This window comes from Bison bison, unplaced genomic scaffold (genome assembly GCF_000754665.1).
Source record: "Bison bison bison isolate TAMUID 2011002044 unplaced genomic scaffold, Bison_UMD1.0 scf7180017864072, whole genome shotgun sequence".
In the NCBI taxonomy this organism is placed as follows: Eukaryota; Metazoa; Chordata; class Mammalia; order Artiodactyla; family Bovidae; genus Bison; species Bison bison.
Genome location: NW_011494644.1, coordinates 10,673,379 through 10,688,322, shown reverse-complemented (window position 1 = coordinate 10,688,322; position 14,944 = coordinate 10,673,379). Strand labels below are relative to the sequence as shown.

Sequence of the window (14,944 nt, the reverse complement as noted above, 5' to 3'; positions counted from 1 at the left end):
TCCTTCTGGGCCGGTGAGCATTGGGGTGGAGTGAGCTGGCTTTGTGTGACCGTGAGTCATGCCCGTGTCTCCCCTAGAGCCCGCCCTCCTTAGCAGGCCGGCCTGGGCGAGGTGGGGGTGGGCACACCGGGGGCCCCTCAGAATTCCCGGTGTTGGAGCCTCTCCTTGCTGCCTCTGTGAGCCATGGCTGTGGAGGCCACAGCCGCTGGCCAGCCTGTAAACATCTTTCCCTCCTCCCCCCAGTATGAGTTGCCCCTTGCCAGGGAGACCAGCTGACCCTTCTGGAGGGCCCAGGGTGGCTCCTGAGGTGGCCTCCTCCCCCTCCTCACTGGCTGAGTGGGGGTGGGAAGGGGGCGGGTGCAGCCGGCTGAGCCCCGATGATTTCCTGCCCTCACCCGGCGCTCACCACAGCTTCCTGCCACAGGCAGGCAGGCGCTGAGGAGAGGCGGGCGTGGAGCGAGGGGCAGGTAGGGCTGGGGCACAGGGTCTGTGTAGGGGTGGCTGGTGCCCCAGACTCCAGCCCAGGCCCTGGCCTGACCACCCTGGGGTCCAGGGTCTTCCAGAGCCAGCGCTGACGCCCGCTCAGCCCAGCGAGGGGAGGGGATCCAGAGGAACCCCCGCCTCCACTAGGCTCCCAGCTGGCCGCCGGTACCCTTCCCGGCCTGGCCCTTGCCCTGCTGCTTCTCTGTGTGGAGGGGTGTGCAGCAAGCAGCTGGGCCTGGTCCAAGCAGATGGAGGCGGTCAGCCCGGCTGTCTACGTGCTGGGGCCCCTGCTGCTGCCTCTCTTGGCTGTGTTGCTGATGGCTCTGTGTGTGCGTTGCCGAGAGCTGCCAGGTGAGTGGGTGCCGGTGGGTTGACCAGATGCCCAGACGATGCCAGGGATCCTCACTCCATTCTCTGATCCCTTCTTTCCCTTTAACTGTCTGTAACTCTTTCTTGCACGCGGAGACGCTGAGAGCCCCATACTCCATCACCCTCTGCCCTCGTCACCCTCTTTTCCTGCCTCACGGGCCTTCTCTTCCCCAGGCTCATATGACACTGCCGTCTCCGATAGGTGAGTCCGCCCTGTCGACCCCGTTCGACTCCCTCAACGCCCAGTGTGGGGCTGGGCCCCTGGGGGACTGGGGTGGGGTCCAGGGCCTCTCCCAGCTGCTGACCTGCTGTGTCTCTCCTGCCAGTTTGACCCCAAGTAGCATCATGATCAAACTGCCTCGTGAGTACATGAGTGTCCCCTCCCTTGAGTTCGGGGAGAGGGTCCCCTGGCCTGGGAGAGCGTGTGCCTATGTTCTATTTCCCCCCTGTGGCCGCCCACATGGCCTGAGCTGGGGGTGGGGAGGGAGATGGTGTCCCTCTGCCCAGGCCTCTCCAGGGCCCCAGGGGTGGCAGGGGTCAGTCTGCCCTTTGAGGCCTTATCCAGGGTAGGGGCGTGAGGTGTGGAGTCATTCCTTCAGCTTGGTACTGTGTCCTCAGCCACACTCGTCCCACGGCCATCCACCACTCCCTATCCGCTCCCGAGCCAGCCAGACCTGCTCCCCATCCCGTAAGTACCGCTCCCCCTGCCAAATCCCCCCCTTTACCCCCTCACCTCCTCGGATTGGGGGCCTCTTGCCCTGTTGCAAGCCCTCTCCCCTTAGAGCCCCATCCCAGCATGACCTCTGACCTTTGACATCCAGAAGGTCCCCGCAGCCCCTCGGAGGCTCCCACTGTATGGCATCGTCCCGGCAGGACTCAGATAGTGGTAAGTGTGGAGCGAGACCCACAGGGCTGGGGCCTCTGGGCAAAGGCCCCCTCTGAGCTGACTCAGTCTCCTTCTCGCGCTCTCTCTGCAGCCAACAGCGTGGCCAGCTACGAGAACGAGGGTGTGACTGGAACCCCTGTGGCCCCAGCTGGGAGGCGGCTGAGACCCATCCTGGGCTCCGCTGACCCTGTGTGGTCACCCCCAGAGGCAGCCTGTGAGGATGCAGACGAAGATGACTATGAAGAAGACTATAACAATGAGGGCTACTTGTGAGTGGCCAGGCGGGAGGTGGGGGCCGAGGCCAGGGCTGCTCGCTCACCTGACCCTTGACTCCCGCAGGGTGGTGCTTCCTGACAGGGACCCGGCCACCAGCACTGGCAACGCCGTCTCACCAGCTCCTGCGTCCAGCAAACCCGGCCTCCGAGACAGCGCCTTCTCCAGTGAGTCGGCCGTCTGACCACTCCCTGCCCCTCCGTGCTGCGGCGCCTCGGGTCTTCCCTCTCTTTCTGGATCCTTGCGGCCCTCCATCTTCTCGCTTCTCTCTTTCTAGCCCTCCTGTCCTTCAGCTAGGGGACTTCCGGCTCCAGTCTTCTTTTCTTTTCTCTCCTCTTCCCTCTTTGTCGTTTGCCTTTATTGTCTGCAAGATTTCCTTGACTCTATTCTTCTTTTGACTCCGAGCTTTTGTCTTTCTTGTCCAAAAGCTCTTCCCTCATTTCTGAATATTCCTTTCTCAGAGCCTCCTCTCTTGTTTCATGAAGGCGATATCATCTTGCAAATCTTGAAGGATAGTGATGATCAGCTGTCTTTTTTGGGTTTCTTTGGAAAGTTTTCTTCTGCTTCCAGTGCTGTTTCAGTTTCCTTTGGGCTACTTTTCGCTCTTCGTTTTGGTTTCATCCTGCCTCTTGGAGGCTTTTATCAGTGTCTTGTGATCTTCAGTGTCCGTTACTCTCTTCCTTCTATGCTTGCTCTGTGCCATCGTGTCCACACCCTGACTTTATTTGCCATCCAGATCCTCTCTAGCTCATGGCCTCTCTCTTGGGCCCCAAACCATCTGTCCAGGTGCTTATTTTCATCCATTCATTCACTCACTCATGTTCATCCATCCACTCACACAATTCATCCAGCATACTTACTGGTTGCCCCTGAAATAATCACTGCTAATGAGATAAAGTTGTGATTAAGGCAGCTAACATTACTGAGGGCCTAGTACATGCGCTGCTAAGAGTTTTATGTGTATTTGGTGTTATCTAGTCACTGAGTCATGTCCGACTCTTTTGCAACCCTGTGGACTTAGCCCAGAAGGCTCCTCTGTCCACGGGATTTCCCAGGCAAGAATCCTAGAGCGTGTTGCCATTTCCTTCTCCAGGGGATCTTCCCGACCAACTTATTAATAGTAAACCTCATAATTCCCAGGGGCTTTTGAGCTTCTCCCTTCCCCTCCTGCCTCTCATTTGTCCCATCTGTACAATGATTTGTGTATTTAACAGAAGATTGGCAGCACTTACTATATGACAGACCTTATTTTATTTAATTCACATTTTCACAACACCCCTCTGCGGTGGGTACCGTTCCTCACCCTATTTTACGAAACCGAGGGCTGGAGAAGTTAGGTAGATCATCTGAGGTTAGTTAATGCTGAGGCTGGACTTCAACCTGGGCATTCTGGCTCTGAAACCTGCTTGTCCACAGCCTCATGGAGAAAATAAGTCAACCCCTGAAAGAATAAGATGGCGTCAATGGCGCGAGGCACCAGGAAGGGACGAGGACAGGAGAGGGGGTCAGGGCACGCCTGGCTGAGGAGGAGGAGCCAATGGGGCTGATGACGCCCCTGACACCACCCAGCCTTGCGTGCTGTCTCCTTCTCCACACGTGTCGCCCAGCCCCACCGCCCCGAGCTGCTCCCTGTGTCCCTGCTCGCCAGCCTGGGGGATGTGCTGGGGTCTGTTGCCTCTCCTCCCACAATTCTGTTTTCTCTGATCAGTTCTGGTTAAGTTGCCCAGGTTCTCTCCATGGCCATGGGCGTCACAGGGCCAGCCTCTCTGTACCACTCCGGGCTGATGGTGGGCGTGATCTCTGGGTGGTGGTGGGGGTTCCTGTATGCAGGCGTCTCGGGCTGGTTACGTGGGAAGTCTTGGGTGTCTGCGTTTGGGGGGTCTGGGTAACAGTCCCCGGGGCACCCATGCTTTTCCTCTAGTGGAGTCAGGGGAAGATTACGTGAATGTTCCTGAGAGTGAGGAGAGTGCCGACGCATCTCTGAGTGAGTGTGGGGGGCCCTCCTGATGCCCTCCTGGGGTCTGCCATCCCTCCCTCCCTCCCTCTTGCCCCTACCCCATCCTTACTCTCATGCCATCCTGGGGTGGGTGTCTCCAGTCCCCTGCCCCCCGTGGCTCCCTCGCCCTCTGCCTGGGTGACCTCTTGCTCTCTCATCCTCCGTGTGACCTGTCCCCCTTTGGGTGTGGCTGTCCCACCTTCTGATCTGTCCCCACAGATGGGAGTCGGGAATATGTGAATGTGTCCCAGGAGCTGCAGCCCGGGGCGAAAACCAAGCCTGGTGTGTGTCTGTGTGTGTGTGTGTGTGGAGGGGGTGGGGGAGGTGGGGCAGACCCTGAGGGAGCCACCTTGGAGATAGGGGTGGGTTCGCTTTATGAGCTGAAGAGCAGCCTCCCCTTCCCTCACAGACACCCAGAATTCCCAGGAGGTGGAGGACGAGGAAGCTCCGGATTACGAGAATCTATAGCTGAACTGAGGGCCTGGTGAGAGGCCCTGCCCGCCCCAGCCCTGCCCTGGGCCTGCAGGCCCTTGACCCTTCCCACCCTCTCAGCCCTCTCTGTCTGACTCTGGGGACCCCCTCTGACCCCCACCGACAATCTCCCCCGACTCACAGCCCCTCCCCATCTCCCTGTCCTCTTGTGTTTCAGTGTGCGGCCGTGCCTGATCTGGAACCAGCCTCGCCTGGGAGTGCTGAGCTGGGCGGCTGGCGGTGGCTCTACGGGGCCCCACTTGGCAACCTGCCCCGGCTGCGGCCTGACAAAAGCCTGAGAATTTTCCCCCTAACTTATTGTCACTTTGGGGTCCAGTCTCTGTGGGCCCCGAACTCTGCACCTTCTGACGCAGCCTGAGAGTGAACCACCCCGGCCCCAGCCCTACTCTGTCAGAGAATAAAGGCTGGTGCGGTCTGCAGTACTCTTGGCTTTGGCTGGCCAGTGGGTCGGAGTCAGGGTGAGGGTGGGCTGTGTCTGAAGGCTTGTGTGGTTGTGTGAATGCATGTGTGTTTCTGGATCTCCATTCTCACAGGCCCTTCGTGCTCCCAAGGGTCCCGACCAGGTATGTGTGAGTGACTGCACTGAAGCCTGGGATTCGTTGCTTTCTGAGTGAGGCTGTTTCTGACCCCGACTGGCACTCCTGGGGCTCAGACACATCTGCCCACGAGATAGTCCTTGGAAGTGGCAGGCGACGACTGTGATGATGGGAGAAGGGGGTATGGGAAAGCACTGGGTGGGCAAGACCTCCCCACTGGCTCCCAGTTTCTCCATCTTTAAAACAAAGGAGTTGACTCACTGACCTCAGAGGACCTTCTTAATTCTTAATTTTTGTGGTTCTTAATAAAACAGAACTTTAAAAAATTGTCTAAGCGACTGAAAATGTTAACGGGCAGCACAGTCTTCTTCAGGCTTGGATATACAAATGACTTGGGGGGGTTTTGCTAAAATGCAGATTCAAATTCAGTCAATCTGGGATGGAGCCTGGATGGACTCTGCATTCCTAAGGAGCTCCCAAGTGGTGATTCTACGATTGCTGTTCTGAGACCCTGTTCCAAGTCGCAGGGTCTGGTGGATACCCTGGTTGTTGTGACTGGCTTCCCTGCGCAAGCACGTGACAACCTGGTCAGAATGAGGCCCAGCGCTGGACGTGGGTGAGAAGCATCAGGAAGGAGAAGCTTTCTTGTTCACGGCAGTCGTGGAGCAGGGAGAACGTGGCCCTGGAGCCCCCCCACCTGGAGAGTCTCCCGAGAACGAAGCCAGCGTGGAGGGGAGAGACGGCCTGGAGATGGGCAGGGCTGGCTTCCTGGGGGTGTCAGAATGCTTGGACCCAGTCCAAGCTGAAGATAGACATCCCCTCCGACTGCCAGTTACTTGGGCCAATAAATGACCAGTTTCCTTCAACCAGCTTGATGGGGGGGTTTCTGTCTTACACAACCAGAGTAGGCCTGAGTGAGATGCAGAGTCGTTGGCATCCTTTGCAAAGCTGTGGGCTCCAAAGGTGATAGCTAGTCACAGCTCGTCTGTGGAGCGCCTGTCGCATCTCCCGGCTTATTTTATCATCATCGTGCCCCTGTTGTCAGTGAAGGTGCCTATCCCGTATCCCCATTTTGCAGGTGAGAAAATGCAGGCTCAGAGAGGAAAAGCAGTTTGCCCAGAGGCAAACAGCCAGAATGGCAAATCTACGGTGAGATGTTTGCCTGTTGGTCTTCAGAATCATTGCTGGCAACACCTTTGCTCTGGGTGTTATACTAGCTGCTGGCTGCCCCAGGCGGAGAGGTTGTGAGAGGCCCGTTGTAAAAGTGGGGGAAGGAGGTCTGGGGAGGGGCTTGACAAGCTAGATGTCAACAGGTGGCATTAAGTCATTTGGTTTGGAGGTAGTTACAAGGCAGAGGGGGACTTCCCTGGCAGGCCACTGGTTAAGACTGTGGACTTTCTCTGCAGGGGGTATGGGTTCAATCCCTTAGTCTAGGGACTAAGATAACCACAAGCTGTTTGGGAACTAACATCCCACATGCCATGCGGCATAGCCAAATAAATAAATAAATGAAACAACCCAAACCTGAAATAATTCCAAATGCCGTTAAAGGGCAGAGGCACCTTCCTGCCTGGGCTGAGGCACAGAAAGAGTTTACCAAAAGGTTATGTTGGTGCGGTCACCCTGAGGGTCATCTAGCAGCATCTGTCAAGAAGACGGTGTGTCCCCTTGCCTAGCAAATCCCTGGGTATAAACCTGGACAAACCAGCACGTGGGCTAAGGGAGTGGGCCCCAGGGGCTCAGGGCAGATTGTAATGGCCCACAGTGGACACGGCAGAGGCCGTCACTGGGGGAGTGGGCAGCAGAGGTACAGTCTAGTGACACGGTGGAAACCCACCAGCAGAGAAAACTGGATTGGAGCAACATCTGTCAACTCCGATGAATATCACCAACAGGATGTGGAGTGGGCAAAGGAAAACAAATGGTTTTATTTATATAAACTTAAAAATGATACATGAAAGATGTGTATATGTTGTCCAGGGATACACATATATGCAAAGATACCAAGACAGCAAACGAGGGAATTCTCGGGTGGTCCAGTGGTTAAGGTTCCATACGTTCACAGCTGTGGGCCTGGGTTCAATCCCTGGTCAGGGAACTAAGTATCCCACAAGCTATTCAGCCCAGTCAAAAAATAAAAGATAAAGGAATGAGGAATACCAAACTCATGAGAGTGGTTGTTACCACAGGCCAGAGTGGGAGGGTTCCTGGGAAGGGGTTCAAGAGGGCCTTCATGATATGTATAATGTCTTGTTTTTAAGCAAGCTCTGATACATAGGTGTACAGCCACTCTCCTGAGTTTGGGGACTTCCCTGATGGTCCAGACTTGCCTGATGATTAAAACTCCACGTTCCCAATGCAGAGAGCCTGGGTTTGACCCCTGGTCCAGAAACTAGATCCCACATGCCACAGCTAAGATTCCCCATGCCTCAACTGGAAGACCCCAAGTGCTGCAACTAGCGATCCTTCGTGCTGCAAGGAAGATTAAAGAGCCTGCATGCCGCAACTAAGGTCTGGCACAGCCAAATAAATATAAAACAAATATAATTAAAAGTCTTAAGGGAAGTCCGGCCGTCAGAGAAATATATAAGGTCCACTGGAGAAGGGAATGGCAACCCACTCCAGTATTCTTGTCTGGAGACAGAGGGACCTGGTGGGCTACAGTCCATGGGGTTGCAAGAGTCAGACATGACTTAGTGACTAAACCACCACCACCATAAAATTAAACATTAAAAAATAATAAAAGAAAAAAGGCCATCAGGAGGTAACAGCTCTCTAGATTTAGTGTCAGAAGCAGTCCTTGAGACAGGGGTCCCAGTGAAATAGTTTATTTGGGAGGTGGTCCCAAAAACAATGACAGGAAAGTGAGATAGGAAAGAGATGGCAGCTAACAAAGGGTGTATGAAAGAGCCAGTTCCCCTGCAGTCAACAGCCTGGTGAGGAGAGGAGCGGGGGCGGGCTGGGAGCCTAGTGTAGTGGGTGGGTGTGAGCCATGCTGCCCTGGGAGGGAGCTGAGGTGTTTGACAACATCTCCCACCAGTTACCACTGAGGGCAATTCCAGGAGAAGCCGGGGATGTTTATTCTCTAGAACTTCTGGCCTCCCACCTGTGTGGACACAGTGGGCTCCGTGGCCCCAGCAAGCCTGGAACAGAGGAAGGCAGGTTCTGGCAGATGCGTGGGCCACTGCACCCTGAAATGGTGAGGAGGTGCAGACTGACAAGGCATTGTCAGTGCCTGCTACAAGAACTTGGGCTGAGACGTCCCTGGTGGTCCAGTGGTTAAGAATCCACTTGCCAACGAAGGGGACACAGATTCAGTCCCTGGTCCGGGAAGATCCCACATGCAACAGAGGAACTAAGCCGTGCACCACAACTATTGAACCTGTGCTCTAGAGTCTTGTGCTCTGCGACAAGAGAAGTCACTGCAATGAGAAGCCTGCTCACCTCAACTGGAGGGTAGCCCCACTCTCTGCAACTAGAGAAAGCCTGCATGCAGCAACAAAGACCCAGTGTAGCCATAAATAAAGAGCTTGGGGCAATCCCATTTTTCTCAAAATGCACTGTATGGCCCATAAATCCTGGGAGAAGCTTCTCAAGAAAGCATTCTGCATTCAGAAGAGTTTGGGAAAACCGCCTTCTCTGAATCCTTCTGGCAGGGTCGGATGCACTTTGATGAGTTCCTGGCTCTGAGGGCTCCTGTGACTCTTTGTCTAACCTAGTACTCCCCACATATATTTGACTTCAGAACCTTTAAAAAATGTTATTATTAGCATTTTGCTGGCCACCTTTTTAATGTCTACAGAAGACCTCTTTTGTTTTTCCTTGTCTGTATCCGTGCCTTCTTTCAATGATGCCACCTGGATTTGAAATGTCTATGTGGCTCAGGTGGAATTGAAGTCTTAGATGTGCCTATGACCCAGAACTGGCCAATCATTCATTATATCCCACCCCCTGACCACAGTCATTGGTTGATAGAAGGGCACATGCCCAAATTTAGGCCAATGAGACACATTCCTGAGACTTTGGGTAGAACTAATGGGGAAGAGTTCCTAGTAGGTTGTCCACTGGGGGTGTTAAGCCCATAAGACATAGACTAGAGCTTTTGCAGGCTTCCACTTGGAAGAAGCCTGCCTGAGAATGAAGACTCCGGAGAGGAAAGCAGAGTCAACACAAAATAAAAACAGAAAAATTGAATCCTAATAGCTGTATAAACTCCCAGATCCAATGATCCATTGTGCCTGAAGGCATTACTCCTTGATGAGTTTATCTTTTTTTTTTTTTTTCCAGTTAAGCCAGTTTGAGCCAGGCTTTCTTTCACTTGCCACAAAACGATTGCTCGTGGATAGCCATGGCTCCTCTCATTTCCACCAAATCCCAGCCACAATCAGGCCAGCCTGGGCTGGTGATCAATGTGTGAAACTCACCTTTTTCTTCACCTTCTAACTACCCCTCAGAGATACCTGGGTGCACACTTTATGGCTGGTAACCCATCTGTCCTGTGCCTATCTTCCTCCTCAACCCTGTAGGGAAATACTTCTGTATTTTTCTTAACTTTTGCTTTACTTACTTGGTATTATTAGTCTTAGAGCTGATGAGAAAGAATTCCAGAAAAAGAACCAAGTTTGGTGGCAAGAGCCCTGGAATACAAGTGAGGAGACTGAAGTTTGAATCCTAACTCTGCCACGAGATTTCTGGGCTTTGGGAATCTTTGAGGATGTTGAACTTAAGTTTTGGGTTTTTTTTTTTTTTTTTTTTAATACAAATTTATTTATTTTAATTGGAGGCTAATTCCTTAAAGCATGATTTTTAAAAAAAGAACTTATTTATTCATTTGGCTGTGCCAGGTCTTGGTTGTGGCATGCAGGAATCTTTTTAGCTGTGACATGCAGAATCTTCAGTTGCAGCAGGTGAGATCTATTCCCTGACCAGGGATCGAATCCAGGCCCCCTGCGATGGGAGTGAGGAGTCTTAGCCACTGGACCACCAGGGAAGTCCTGAACTTAAGTTTTAAAACCTTCTCATTCTGGGGTCCCTAGCCCCACAAGGTGTCCCTGAAAGTAAAAGAATGGAATCCCTTGTTGCTGAGAAGGTTGGAACTCAGGTATGGCTGGAGTCAGAGGCTTAAGTATCACCACCAATTTCTAGTTCCTCTTCATCTCTCCTTTCTCCACTGATTTTGTTTTCTCTCCCTTGTGGTCATGTGACAATTCGAGCAGCTGCAGGGAATATGTCCTTCCAATTTCTAGCCTTGGGGCAGTGTGGGGGGAAGGGAGGGATGTCCCAGCATCTCCAACAAAAGCCGTAAGCTTACTCTAATGACCTTAGCTTGGGTCGCAAGACTCCCTGGTCTTCCCGGGTGGCACCAGTGGTAAAGAACCTGCCTGTCAATTCAGGAGACGTTAAAGACGTGTGTTCAATCCTTGGGTCGGGAAGATGCCCTGGAGAAGGAAATGGCAACCCACTCTAGTATTCTTGCTTGGAGAATCCCATGGACAGAGGAGCCTGGCGGGCTACAGTCCTTGGGATCTCAAAGAATCAGATATGACTGAAGTAACTTAGCACACACATACAAGGCTGCCTGAACCAATCATTGGCTGGGAGAATGCCATAAACTGACTGATTTGGGCCTGGGTCCTATGTTCCTCTCTGAGGGATTGGCAACGGGGAAGGGGCCGAAAGAAAATTAGGGGCTATTGCTGGTAGAAGGGAAGATGGTGGTTGGGATGACATCGCACATTTGAGGTTCTCACATTTTTTGAGAACCACACTCATGATTTCACCGAGTCTCACAACACTCCTGTCTACAAGGTATGAGGAAGCCCCTCTTGTAGAGAAGAGAAATAGACTCAGGGAAGTTAAGTGATTTGCTTCAGGTCATATAGCAATCCCAAAGTTACTTATGAAAGCAGGGCCTACTTTGGAAGGGAGGGAGGGAGGCCATATTAGAAGTTCATGTCTGAGCCACCAGGGAAGCCCCTAAAAGTTGGTGCAGAAGGTGAAAAGAGAGAGGCAAAGCAAAGGAGAAATTCCACAGAGAATAAATTCTGCTTGGCAGGACTTCCCGGGTGGTCTAGTGGTTAAGGATGCAGCTGCCAATGCAGGGGACATGGGTTCAATCCCTGGTCCAGGAAGATTCCACTTGCTGCAGAGCAACTAAGCCCAGGCCCCACAGCTACTGAGCCCGAGTCCTGCAACTACTGAAGTCCGTGTGCCTAGAGCCTGTGCTCCACAAGAGAAGCCACAGTGATGAGACACCTGCGAACCGCAACAAAGAGTAGCCCCCGCTTGATGCAACTAGAGAAAACCTGCTCACAGCAAGGAAGACCAGTGCAACCCAAATAAATAAAGGCAATTATAAAAATCATTGGCATAGGGACTTTTGCTAAAACTTTTGGAACTAAGGCTGTCTCTTTCTCTCTCTCCTGGGACCCCTCAACATGGAGGATGTGGGCTTGGAGCTGCCAGGGGCCACCATGTGAAGGGCACCTGTGAGGGAGAAGGCAGTACAGAGGTGAGCAGCGCCAGGTAGGGGGAAAAAGGCTTCTGAGACTGTGGGTTGAGGTCCTGGATCCATTCGTTCCTGAAACTGGCGCCACCCATGAACTGCTCAGTTACAGGAGTTAATAACCACCCCTCACTTGGCTCCGCTCCAGCTGGGTTTCTGTCATTTGCAAATAAAAGGGCCCTGACTCATCTAGACAGGATGCTGTGGATCATCGACTTTCAACAAGGCCCACCTGCAGGCACTGACATAGGCCACGCAAGATGCCACACACTTCACATATGTTCGGTGGCTTCTGTGACCCTGAGTAAGTTCTGCTCATTATCACCCTTTTACAAATGAGGAAACTGAGGCTCAGAGAAGGCAGGTAGGTGGCCAGACCAAGCAGGGGATTGACCGAGTGGTCCAAGCAACCCCTGTTCCCGAGTGCCTCCATCTGTACCCACCAAATCCCCCCTCAGCCTCTCTGTCCACCTGTGTCTCTCAGCGGGTAGACAAGGCCACTCAGAACTCACTCCCTGGCAGAACTTCAAATGGGCTGCTAGCTCTGGGGAGATGAATAATTGAATCTAGAAGAGAGATGCAGGGCTGTGAGCAGCTGGGCCTGAGCTGAGTCCCTCTTACTGAGGACACACAGACTACGTGAGCCTGAGGAGTGGATACTTGGACTATCTGTGGCCCTGTGGGGGCTGGGAGTCCTCTGAGCTCTGCGTGAGAGGGGGACCCGGAGCCCCTCCTGCCTCCAGGCTAGGGGTCCCTGTCTGCCTCCTCGTGCGCCCTGGCAGGGGCCTCTGAGTGCCTCTTACTCTCTCCCACTGACTCTCAGGCCTGCCTTGTCGTTCTGTTTCCGGGTCCCCTCCCAACACCCAACCCCAGGCTCTGACTCCGGCCCCCTGTCTCCCTGAGCCACTTGCCACTTTCCACTTATGCCCTCCCGTCTCCTCTCGTCTTGGGTGCCTCTGGGTCCCTGTCCCGTGTCTGACTATCTGTCTCCGTCTCTGAGGGCCTCAATCTGTTTTTCTGTCTTGAAGCTGTTCTCTCTCGTCTGTCTCTCTGCCCTGTCTCTCTCTCTCTCTCTGGTTCTCTGTCTCCCTCCTCCTCTCCCTGCCCCTCCCTCCCCACATCCTGAGTTGTCTTTGGGGAACCGGAAATTTGGGGGATCAGAGAGATACCAGGAGGCTCAGCTGCTGCTGCCTAGAGATAAAGTGCATGTGGGGGGCGCGGGCTGGATGGGGGATGGGGGAGCCCAGAATCCACCGCGTCTTCCTCCCGGCCCTGCTGCAGGCAGAGACTGACAGGAATTATGTCACCCCTTCGGGGCTCAGCCCTATCCTCTGGGGACTGGGCCTGATGAACCCGCCTCCCTCTCGGGGTTCCTGTGAGAATTCAACCAAGTCTCCTGGCTGGAGCAGGGGCTTGGGGTTGGGGGCGGGAAGTGGGGCGAGTGAGGGGTAGAGAGAGCGCGTGGGGTGGGGTGAGGCTGGCTGGAGCTGGTGAGGGGCTGAGGAAAGGGGGCTCCCAGATGCTCTGAGCTCCTCCATTCCCCTACCTGCTCCTCAGGAGTCCCGCCTATAACGCGGTGGGCTTATGTATTTCAAGGGATTTCTCGACCCTTTCTCCATCGCAGGTTTTCCTATTCACGGCTTTAATCCTCACAGCACCCTGAGGAATTGGGTTCTGTTATTTATCCTATTCTAGCGAGGGGGAAACTGAGGCACAGAGAAGTTGAACGACCTGCCCAAGGTCACTCTGAAGGAACTGTTGACGTGACAGGACTCTGGTTGGATTAGACTGGTCGTTGCCAATGTCTAGGTTCACCGTATATGCACCTGTTTTAAACAGTGGCAACATTGTCCTTGTTTAGTCGCTAAGTCACGTCCAACTCTTTTGCAACCCCATGGACTGCTGCCCACCAGGCTCCTCTGTCCATGGGATTTCCCAGGCAAGAATACTGGAGTGGGCTGCCATGCCCTCCTTCAGTAGCGTCATCAACTCACCTTAAATCCTGGGGAAAGAGAGTAATTTTCTCCTCAATTCTGATTATGGCTATGGAGAAAGGCTCTTTGGGTGCTGTTAATTACCCTTAGACACTTGCTTTGTTTGGTCACATCAGATTCTTTGTGACCCCATGGACCATATCATGCTGGCTTCCCTGTTCTTTACTATCTCCCAGAATTTGCTCAAACCCATATCCATTGAGTCGATGATGTCATCCAACCTAGACACTTGCTGATCTCCCTTTTGCAGTGAGAGGAAACCTCAAGCTCCATGCCCTGTGAAGACAGCTGGATAGAATTTAATCATTTTGATTTTGATGGATTTATCTTTTAGGGTTTCCTTTTGTTTGAGGAAATTAATACAGGTTTTCCATTTAGGAATATAGCACATAGTTGACTTTTAAACGAATTTGAGTGTTTTGTTTTGTTTGGGCTCTGCTGTGCAACTTGTGGGATCTTAGTTCCCCAATCAGGGAATGAACCTGTACCCCCTTGCAGTACAGTACCCCTTGTATGGAGTCCTAACCACTGGACCACCAGGGAAGTCCCTGAATTTAAGTTTTAAAAGGAAGTCATTTTAAAGAAAAATGGGAAGACTGAGTCCAGGCAGTTCTGGATATGGTAAAGATCCTGAATGTGGGTTCAGAACTGAGTTTTAGGAAACCCAGAGCCAGTCAGTGACTGAGAGCCCTTTACTTGCTCTGCCAATGTCCCTCCCAGCCTGGCAGAGCCCGAGGTTGCCTCTCACAGACCACATAGCCAGTCAGTAGCAGAGCTGAGACCCAAGCGGCTGTTGAAGGGGCTACAGGACTGATGATGGAAGCCCCACAGCTTGGGAGACCCTCCAGATCCTGCAGAGTTCCTGACAACAAGCAACAGAAACCAAGGGAGACTCTTGGCTTCAAAGAGAAGCACTAGACGGGGAGCCAGGCCCAGAGGATCATGGCAGAGGGCCGAGGCGGGCTTGGAAAACCAGCAGGAAGTGAGGGGAAGGTCTCAGCACAAGTGGCTCTGCTCAGACACTCCCAGCCCTGCCAGCAGGCCACTAGCTTGACCCTCAGTGGTCCCTCCCAGGCCCCACACTTGTGCCCAGGCTGTGGGGGTAGGTGAGGGAGAGGTTTCTCCGCATACTGGAAGTGGGTTCAGGGCCTTTCAGTGTCCCACTACTCATAGCTCCTACCACAAAAGTAAGGGTCATAGGCTGTGGCCTGCTTCCTCTCCCGTGCCCACCGAGCCCACACTGGGGAGAGGTGCGCCTCACCTTCAGGCCTAACTCCTGCTCTCCCCTGGCCTTACTTGGAGCTCCTTCTCTGCTCCTGGCCTCAGTACACCTAGCGGCTGACTGGGGGCGATGGGACCCACGCAGATCAGTGGTTTTTAAATTTTCCTGAGGAACTAGTTCAGAGATTC

General features: G+C 53.4%; 1 protein-coding gene across 3 annotated transcripts; it reads left to right on the top strand.

The window, feature by feature from the left end:
* Positions 1 to 423: 423 nt before the first annotated feature.
* Positions 424 to 4,921, top strand: LAT (linker for activation of T cells). 3 transcript variants are annotated; one of them, XM_010837246.1, is made up of 11 exons: positions 424 to 834; positions 1,027 to 1,054; positions 1,179 to 1,213; positions 1,471 to 1,540; positions 1,674 to 1,738; positions 1,830 to 2,007; positions 2,078 to 2,178; positions 3,933 to 3,995; positions 4,227 to 4,289; positions 4,417 to 4,491; positions 4,657 to 4,921. In XM_010837246.1, exons 1-10 carry the CDS (start codon positions 732 to 734, stop codon positions 4,473 to 4,475), a joined length of 765 nt encoding a protein of 254 aa, XP_010835548.1. In that variant the 5' UTR covers positions 424 to 731; the 3' UTR covers positions 4,476 to 4,491; positions 4,657 to 4,921. The 3 variants fall into 3 exon arrangements, with proteins under 3 accessions (XP_010835548.1, XP_010835547.1, XP_010835546.1); XM_010837245.1 differs by having other exon boundaries at positions 949 to 1,054; positions 1,677 to 1,738; XM_010837244.1 differs by having other exon boundaries at positions 949 to 1,054.
* Positions 4,922 to 14,944: the final 10,023 nt, after the last annotated feature.

Coding starts and splice junctions, on each gene's coding strand:
- LAT (XM_010837244.1), top strand. CDS start 732: ATGGAGGCGGTCAGCCCGGCTGTCTACGTGCTGGGGCCCCTGCTGCTG. Junction 1,055..1,178: donor GACACTGCCGTCTCCGATAG/GTGAGTCCGCCC, acceptor CTCTCCTGCCAG/TTTGACCCCAAGTAGCATCA. Junction 1,739..1,829: donor CCGGCAGGACTCAGATAGTG/GTAAGTGTGGAG, acceptor CTCTCTCTGCAG/CCAACAGCGTGGCCAGCTAC.